We start from the raw sequence: 9,464 nt of genomic DNA, 5'->3' as shown, positions 1-9,464 counted from the left end.
CACACACACACACACACACACACACACACACACACACACACACACACGTGATTTTATATTTCTTTTCTCATTTTCACATTTGTTATATAGTATCCATGGATTTTGCCTGTGTGTGAGCTCATGTGTGTGGGGGTTATGTTTGCAACACATGTGTAAGGTGCTGTCAGTCAGGGAGGTGATGTCAGGGATTCTTTGACAGGGTCTCTCAGTCAAAGATAGACTGAGCTTGAAAATATGACTAGTCTTGCTAGCCAGTTTGCTCTGGGAATCTGCCTTCTTGGCCTGGAATGGCAGGCTGGCCACCAATCCACCTGGCGTTTACATGGGTTTGTTTACAAGTGTGTGGCAAACACCCTAACCACTGAGCAGTCTCCCCTGCTCTTAAAAGTGATTTTATGTTTTGTTTTTGTTTTTTCGAGACAGGGTTTCTTTGTGGCTTTGGAGCCTGTCCTGGAACTAGCTCTGTAGACCAGGCTGATCTCGAACTCACAGAGATCCGCCTGCCTCTGCCTCCCGAGTGCTGGGATTAAAGGCGTGCGCCACCATCGCCCGGCCTTAAAAGTGATTTTAAAGAGACTGTGCCAGTCAGGCGTGTTGATATACAACTTCCGTGCCAGGTTTCACAAAGCTGAGGCAAGAAGTCTGCTTTGAGTGGGTTCAAGGCCAGTTGAGGCTACTTAGTAAGACCCTGCTTCAATAAGCCAGAAAAGAACATCCCTCAATTGCTCCAGGCCTTACTCTGTTGCTTCAGGCTACGGGTGCACAACACAGTGCTTCCCAAGGGTCAAGTGCTTCACGAGGAGCTGCCAGTAGGAGGTGTCCCTTCCCTTCCTCTCCCCATCCCAGCCTCCTTCCTGGTTCTCTACCACATTACCCCTTTCCTGATAACTTTTCTTATATTTGTTTGTAAGAAATGAAAAATAACCCACTAGTTTTAATGTTATTAAACCTTGGATAACACATTTAGACAATAAATTTTTACTAAGATGTCAATGTTTCTAGAAAAGAGAATTTTATTCTGAATCCTAACTGTATGCCTAGTCTCATGTTAGAATTTAAAAAAATCCTGAAGACTTAGAATAAAGTCTTAAATTGAAAACGACTCATCCAGGCCATGGTAACATCAAGAAAATTACTGAAGCAAAAATCACTTTTCAAGGGAAAAGCTAAAAATCAAACTAACTACGAAAGGAAAAAGCAAGATTTTCAAAGGAAAAGTAAAATTCATCTTGTTTCTAATAAGATCATTGTTTACCTTCCATTAAGGATTTTTTTAAATTAACAACAACAACAACAAAAACGCAGGGTCTCTCTCTTGTAGCCCTGGCTGTCCTGGAACTAGTGACACTCCTCCTGACCTGCTGCAGCATTCTGTGACGATCTGGGATGACACGAGGCACTTGTGTAGCTCCATTAAGTTTAAAGTGTAGAAGGAAATTAAGAGCCGGTGGTGGCGCACGCCTTTAATCCCAGCCCTCCAGAGACAGAGGTAGGTGGATCTCTGTGAGTTCAAGAGCTAGTACCAGGCCAGGCTCCAAAGCTACAGAGAAACCATGTCTTGAAAAACTAAAAAAAACAAAACATGAAAGACTATACACATAGAATATTTTCCAGTCATAAGAAGTCTGGCATTTGTAGTTTGTGGGTGTCCTTAAACATCCTTTACATATTTTATTACATCTTATCTGTGTGCACATGTGTGAACATGCATAAGCAAACATGCATGACAAGCAAAGGGTGCACAGGTCAGAGAACTACTTACTTGAGTTGGTTCTCTTCTCCCATGTGGATTCTGCTTCAGCCCCATCCACATGTGGCTATGAGGGCTGATCTGATCTGCCAGCTCACATCTGCAGTTCCAACACTTGGGAGGCTGATGGAGGGCTACACAGTGAATAAACAGGCCATCCTGGGACAGAGTACAGACCTTGTCTCAAACATAGAAAAAGCTGCTTTTGCCGATAGAGTTGTACTGCAATGATGTTCCGCAGAGGCTGAGGAGGCTATGGCAATGATGGTGGCTACCAAGTTATAGTTTGGCAGGAGCAAGAAATTCTGCTGTGGGCTGGAGAGATGGCTCAGAGGTTAAGAACACTGGCTGTTGTTCTTTCCAGAGGTTCTGAATTCAATTCCCAGCAACCTCACAGTCGCTCACAACCACCTGTAATGAGATCTGGTGCTCTTGTCTGTCAGGCAGGTGTACATGTGGGCAGAAAACTATGTACATAATAAATAAATCTTAAAAAAAAAAAAAGCTCTGGTGTGCTGTCGTACATTGCAGTGACTACAAGGAACAACATTGTCCCATGTTTCATGAAGTTAGGATTTTGAGTTCACACACACACACACACCACCACCACCACCACCACCAATAACAACGACTGAGAAACTGGGACCAGGTGTAGGGGTGTAGGCACGTGCTTTTAATCCCAGTACTCAAGTCAGAGGCAGGAGAATTAGTATAAATTCAAGGGCAGTATGGTGGCTGGAGCTATACATAAGATCACTGGCAGAACATTTGCTTACCTATGGGTACAAGACCCCTAGGTTTAATCTTTAGTATAAAACAAACAAACCAAAAACAAACACCAACAAGACAAACCCACAAAACAGGAGTTCAAGGACAGTCTGGGTTACACGATAATACTAGAAAACACAAACAAACCCAAAGGGCAGGACAGACAGTTAGTTCTCTTGAATTTGGTTCTCAGCACCAACTTGGGGCCGACCACAAAACCACCTGAAAGTCCAGCTCCAGGGGATCTGGCACCCTCTTCTGGCCACTATGGGTACTGCACTCACATGCAGAAAGCCACAGAGACACTAATACAGTATTTTTAAAAAGAAAAAGGCAAGTTTATATGGCCTTTTGGGGGACCAGCAAAACAAGAGGGAAGTCTTCCTGTTGACTGATCCCTCCTCACAGCAAAGTGCAAATTAAGACCACTCAGGTACTAGCATTAATAGCAGAGGTTGAAAAAAAAATCACATGTACTGTGAAGGGCTAGAGGTATTTTTAATGGTTAAATAACAAGCACCTTGCAGTGCCTAGCAAAATAATTAAAAAATAAAGCCTTTTTGTTGGTTGATATTTCAAATTGTTCCTCCCATCTCTACACCTCTACATTCACCCACAAAATAAAAATCTCATTGATGTGGAGGTCAAAGGCCAAGCCTAAGTCTGTTGTTGGCTGCAGTTAGGCGAGCTTCCGGACAGTCTCCTTTCCCTGCCATCTCACAGGAGGAGCTCTGCAATTAGACACACATCTGCTATCTGGCTTTACTTGGGTTCTAGGGATTCAAACTCACGTCCTTAGGTTTATGGAAACATTTAACCCGCATCTCCAGCCTTTGAGGGTTTCTCTTTCAAGGCTCTCAATTCTGCCAAATATTCAGCATACCAGCAGTTTGGGGGTTCCGTGGTGATGGTTTTGTGGTTCTGTGGATGCTGGCATATAAAAAGGCCACAATAATGGAAAGGACTAAGGAGTTCAAATAACAAGAGATGAAGCTAGGAAACTGCTCCCAATTGCAAAGGAGCAACACCTTCAGGTCATCAGGAGGCAGGAAACTGGCAGGGGAGTGGGCTGCAACTAAAGTTAAGGCCAGTTGAGCTTAAAGAATGAGCCCAGTGTGAGCAAGATTGGATAGTGTACCAACTCTTTGACGGATGTGGGAAACAGCATCTAGTTATAGATCTCATCAACAGGAATTAAGACTACAATCTAGCTGGATTATCTCAAAGCAGAAATGGCAGTATGTTGCACGTGGGCTGGAGTGGCCAGGACATCCCACTCCTGACAAAAGGTTATGTTGGAACAGACAAGTACGCAACTGGCATCTTGGCAGGGCAGAGTCATCACAGCAAAGCTTGAGCCTGGATGACTTTCTCACCCTCAGCACTTGTGTTCTATTTTTTAAAAGATTTATTATGTATACAGCGTTCCTCTACATGTATGCCTACATGCCAGAAGAGGACACCAGATCTCATTACAGATGGGTACGAGCCAACATGTGGGTGCTGAGAATTGAACTCAGGACCTCTGGAAGAGCATCGAGCCATCTCTCCAGCCCCTTGTGTTCTATTTTTAAACCAGTCTCAGGAGCTGGAAAGATGAAACAGAGGTGAAAAGTGTTTGCTGCTCTTGCACAGGACTTTGATTTGGTTCCCAGGATTAAATATCAGGCAGTTAGAGGGCTCCAATGCCCTTTCCTGCCTCCATGGGACACACACACACGAATATCACTGAGAATTTGAAATGGAAAATGTTACCCTAAACATCACATTCAGGTGTCTTGACTCAAAGCTGAGAAACCAGCAAGTATATGGAGTACAATATTCATGGGATAGTCCAGGCTAATGTATCAAGGCATACAAGCTGGAAGCACCCTGCTGCTAGTTAACCTGCACAACACAACAGACTAGTAGTTTCTTGACCATGGGTTGTGAAAAGCCTTACTCATGCCATGTCTTCTAAAACCATGCTCAACCTGTCCCCAAATCCTTTTGGTGCCATCACTAGGTTCCTGAAGCAGTGAAGGAGAGACTCTTGCCTGTCTGCTACCACTTACTTTTTTGTCAGTGGAACAGAGGACAGAGAAAAACACTTGGCTTTAAATGATTTGTTTCACAAGGTATTTAGTTTTAACCTAGCAGAATTCCAACAAAAACAAATGGCTAGAAAAGAGGCCCAATTCCTCATCTCTTAAGATTTAAGCACCCCACCACCCCCTTTTGAAAGTTAACTTCTAATTACTAGAAACGATTATCTTCTACCAGTCCTCTCTGAAGTACATTTTCAATGTTTAGAATAGTCTATTCAGTGACTCACAGGCTGGAAGGATGCTGGAAAGAGAAGAAATGAGACACTATTGTCTTTAATTAATGGACATCTTCAACATGTGAAAAGTTTACTGAAAACTTTTATTGTAATCAAAAAGTGACATAACGGGGCTGTAATGAGTTCAGCAAATCATTCTGCTGATATTTTTGAACTGATACCAGCATTTGCCAGGCAATTAAAAAAATTCAAATGTGAAAATTTCACAGTAAACTCCACCCCAACTAATTAATGGTGGTTAAAAATAATAGGCCCTAGCAAAACCTCTCATGTTCCATGGTCACAACTCACAATTCTGTACAAAAGTTCGTTATAAAGCTCTGATGTAAAAATGAAATAATCAAGCAGCAAATACTTTAAGTGCAGCACAGGGTCTTCCATTCATTATTTACAAGGTTGGAATTTCTTTACATTATAACAGAGTTTAATACAGATGACTTAGTAATTAAGTCAATTAAAATATCCGTCTTTCACACAGTGACAGATTTCGCTTTTTGGTCATCTTTCTCCTTGTCCTTGCTCTTCTTTGCCTTCTTCTTCTTGTGTTTGTGTTTCTGGCTCTTCTCGGCGTCCCCATCCGCACCTGCATGCTTCTTATGCTTCTTGTGCTTTTTATGCTTCTTGTGCTTCTTCTTTTCTTTCTTCTTCTTCTTCTTCTTGCTGTCTTGGCTTCCTGCTGAGCTGGCACTGCTGCTGTGGCTTCGGGTCTGGCTACCGGAAGGGCTGTGACTTCTACTTGGACTAACACTGGGGCTACTCTGACTCTGGCTCCTGTCTGCACCTGGCTGGCTGGCCACTGCTATAGTCAAGCTCTCCTTTGCTTTCTCTGCTGCTTTCTCTTTCAAGTCCTTGGAGACACTGGAGACAGCCTCCTCTTCCTTCACAGACATATTACTCTCACTGTCACTCTCATTATAGTCTGGTTCAAAAGCAGCCTCATCGGTCTCTCTAGTTAGATCAGAGGAAAGTCGAGAGGAATGACTGAACTGAGGTTTTGGCTTGATGGTGTTCTTATCAACCTGTCCGACAACCAGCTCTTTCTCAGCTGGAGTGGGATCTGGAGGGTTCGGAATATATGGCAACTTGCTGCAGCTGGACTCTTTCCCATTTCGAGCCTCAGCAGCATGCTTCTCCCGTTCCTTGACAGAGGTTTTATCTACAGACTTTGTCTCTTCACATGAGCGTTTCGTATCACAGGGGGTTTTATGATCATGAGACTTTTTGTCTCTTGGGGGACTAGAACTGCTTTTTTTGGACTCTGTCCCCTTTTTAGGCAAATCTCTCTCCTCCCTTGGCTTACTTTTCTGTCCAGATGAAGAATCTTTACTCCGAGGAGGAGAGTCCTTCCTTCTTGCTAGCTCATTTCTCTCATCTCTTCGCTTGGAACTGGAATATTCTCTGTTGTCATAGTCCACTTTCTTATCTCTACCAGGAGTGAAGTCCTTATTTGAGGAACCACGAATGGATTCATGCTTATCTGAAGTCCTGGTCTCTTTAGAAGACTGAGACAGATTCTTACAATTTCCCTGTTCACTCAGACGGTCCACAGTGCTCTCCTTCTCTGGCTGGGTGCTGCTCTTCCTCTTGTCAGGGATTTCCTTCTCTAATACCGCCGAGTGGTCCCGGTCTTTGGTTCTCCCTTTTTCACTGGACGCAGAGCCTTTTGAGCTTTTGACCTCATGTTGTGTCATTTCATGGCTCACCTCCTTGGTGAGCTTCTGAATTTTCTCTGACTGCTCACTTTCTTTCTCAGTGTACTTGGTTGCAGCTGAGGGCCTAGTAGTAACATTTTTTATAATACTAGATGGTTTCCCTACACTCTGTATAGGATGTGTGGATTTAACATCTTCTTCTTCAGATTCAAAGTCATCTTTATCCCATTTGGACTGAGGAACCTGGATCATAATTATAACATCTTCAGCAGGAGCTGTGTTATCATTATTATATTCCTCCATAGTTTTAATGACTGTTCTCTTTGTATCTGTCTTTTCTTCAGATTTCCGCACAGGACTGCCTCCAGTTGAGCTTGTACTAAAATGAATGAATATACTTTTAATTAATGAAAAATTTACTCATGATAAAGCATCAAAGTAAGTTTTAAAAAGCTAGCTTAAAATACGATGTCTTTTTAGCTTTAAAAAATTAAATTATGCTCTAAGAAACACACAAATGATCAAACTATAAAAACTAATTCACCTCTCCCCACACTTTCCTATAACTTAGCCTGGAACGAGACTAGTCTGGATTTTCCATGATCCAGACACTCAAGAACCTGAGCAAATACAAGATTAAAGGACATCATTTCCCAAAAAACACCTACTCCCTCAGCCCTCATACCTGGTATAATCCACAAGCGTGGAGCTGGAGCCTTCAGTCCCAGCTACTTTTCGTTTGGCCTTTCCCTTGACTTTTTCCTGTTTAATCTTGCTAGATGTTGACTCCATTTTTTCAGAGGGTTCTTTTGTAGTAGATGTATTTTCTGCACTTCCAATTTTTTTCCCAGTTTCTCTGTTAAGTTTGATTTTTTTGGCTGGGGCAGTTGATGATGTGATCTTGTCCTTTTCTGGGGTCCTTTCTAGCTTTTCAACATCACCTTCCATTTTGCGCTTTGGTGATGGTTTCACTATTTCAGCTCCTTCTACTTTAGAGATTTTCATTGACGATGACTCAAAATCTTTATCTACATTCTTTTCTTCAGTTTTTCTCTTTCTTTTTTCTCCCTTGCTATCAAGCAGCTTATTTTTCTCAGTTTTCTTGGCTTTTTCATCTTTACTGGCTGGCTTTTCTGACTTGATGTCTTTGGAACTGTCCCTTTTCACCTTCTCCTCCTTGACTGGCTTTGTCTCCTGATGTTCTTTTGCAGACTTAGAGTGGGCTTTTCTGGGCGTTCCGGTGACCTTGTCATCCTTCTGAGACAATGATGAAGGTTTTACAGAGTCAGTCTTTGCAGCCTCCTCTTTGGCTTTTTTAAGTGGAGGTTCAGACCGTGGAGATTTTTCACGCTCCCCATCTATTTTTTCTTGGGATCCTTTAGAAGGTTTTAAAACACTTTCCTTCTTGGCTGTAGCAGATCCGTCACTTTTCCGTTTGGTTTTGTCACTTTTAACTTTTGGCTTATCTTTTTCTCTCTTGTCTTTTTCAGACACTGATTTGAAAGTGATTGATTCTGCCTCCATTGGTTCATCCCTAACAGGTGTAGCATCATCTCTACTTGGGAGAACAAACAGTGTATCTGTCTTAGTGTCGTCAACGCCTGATGACTCTCTGGATTTCCTAGATGTTTCTAACAGTTCGGGGTTCAGGAAGCTCTCACTCTCCTCCCCCTTTCTTCGTTTTCTGTGTTTCTTATGCTTGTTTCCTTTATTGTCTCCTGGAATGGTCTCACTATCCTTCTCTTTTGATTTTGTGTTATCTTTCTGATTGTGACTATCTCTTGTTGAAAGCTTTTCTGGATAGTTGCCAGCTAGATTCCTATTTCTATGACTTTGTCCAGCAGCATAGTCTTCTCTGCGCCCTCTTGTGAAGGGAGAATTTCTGATATTAAGAGGTAAAAGTCTCTCTGGGGAGAAGTCCTCTCTGTTAGCTGAGGGTCTAGGCTGTGCCCCCACAGCATATCCTTTGTAGTACTTTTCATACCACTCTCGGTATTTCCTCTCCCATTCCCGGTAGCGTTCTTTCTCAAATGGGTCTCTAAAGTCGACACTCCGTCCATAATAGGCTTTGATGTCGTAAGGGGGTGGAACTTCTCTGTATCTATTAAAATACTCACGCTCGGTTTCACCTTGAGGTACATTGCGTTTAGTGGGAGACTGTCCCCTAAATGCTTGAGGAGATCTTGACCGTGAATGATAACGTCTATATGGAGGTGACCTTGACCTAGATCGGTGATATCCATGAGATCTGGACCGTGACCGGTAATTTCGGCTCTTGCCTCTGCCTCTCCTGGGGTATGGAGGTGATCGTGAATAGGAACGAGAGTGAGAGCGGCTGAAGGATCGAGAGTAAGAGCGGGACCGTGTGGAGCCAGATCTTGACTTTGAGTAAGTGTATGAACTTCTTGAATATGATGAACCACTATAGGGAGATTTAGACCTAAAAACAAAAACACAGTTGATGGTTGAGAAATACATACATACATACATATATAGTAAAAATAGACAAAATTCTAGCATTCTTGTCTCACGGTTTTATCTTTCTTTGCAAATTCATCTTACATGATTAAAGAGGTACACTGACCTCTACTGGAATGGAATAAAGTACATAAATCACTTATTACAAAACAAAAGTCCTGACAACCAGAATGAAGTGCATCAATGTACCGTGAGTTTTATGAGCTTATTAACACTAAACACATGGCAATTAAATTTCAATTTCCTGTCTGATTATTTAAGCTAAGAGTCTTTTCATCTTCCACTAGCCAACAGTCTAGCTTTAACAGTCTAGCTTTAAAAGGAACCACATTTGAAGTGTAAGTCTAAAAAACAAACTTCCAGGGAACTTCTGCAATTCAGTTTTTTTCTACCAATGCAAGATCAAGTTCTCTACCACGGCTTTTGAGTCATACAGGTTAATGTTCCAGCAAGAAGCTACAGCCTTATGGCAAAGGTCCTCAGAATGCTCTCT

General features: G+C 42.3%; 1 protein-coding gene across 4 annotated transcripts in view; it reads right to left on the bottom strand.

The window, feature by feature from the left end:
- Positions 1-4,905: 4,905 nt before the first annotated feature.
- Rbbp6 (RB binding protein 6, ubiquitin ligase) overlaps positions 4,906-9,464 on the bottom strand; it is a 33,692-nt gene continuing 29,133 nt past the window's right edge. For 2 of the 4 annotated variants that reach the window (XM_026778195.1, XM_013355303.2), the window contains 2 exons: positions 7,179-8,933; positions 4,906-6,872 (listed from right to left, as the gene is read on the bottom strand). In XM_026778195.1, the coding sequence (XP_026633996.1) occupies positions 5,312-6,872; positions 7,179-8,933 (3,316 nt within the window). In that variant the 3' untranslated portion in view covers positions 4,906-5,311. The remainder of the gene's footprint in view (positions 6,873-7,178; positions 8,934-9,464) is intronic. The other 2 variants (XM_005371512.2, XM_005371513.2) reach the window with 1 other exon arrangement.

The sequence above is a fragment of the Microtus ochrogaster genome, unplaced genomic scaffold (genome assembly GCF_000317375.1).
Source record: "Microtus ochrogaster isolate Prairie Vole_2 unplaced genomic scaffold, MicOch1.0 UNK111, whole genome shotgun sequence".
In the NCBI taxonomy this organism is placed as follows: domain Eukaryota; kingdom Metazoa; phylum Chordata; class Mammalia; order Rodentia; family Cricetidae; genus Microtus; species Microtus ochrogaster.
The sequence above is the reverse complement of the archived record's forward strand: the minus strand, read 5'-3'. Positions and strand labels throughout refer to the sequence as shown.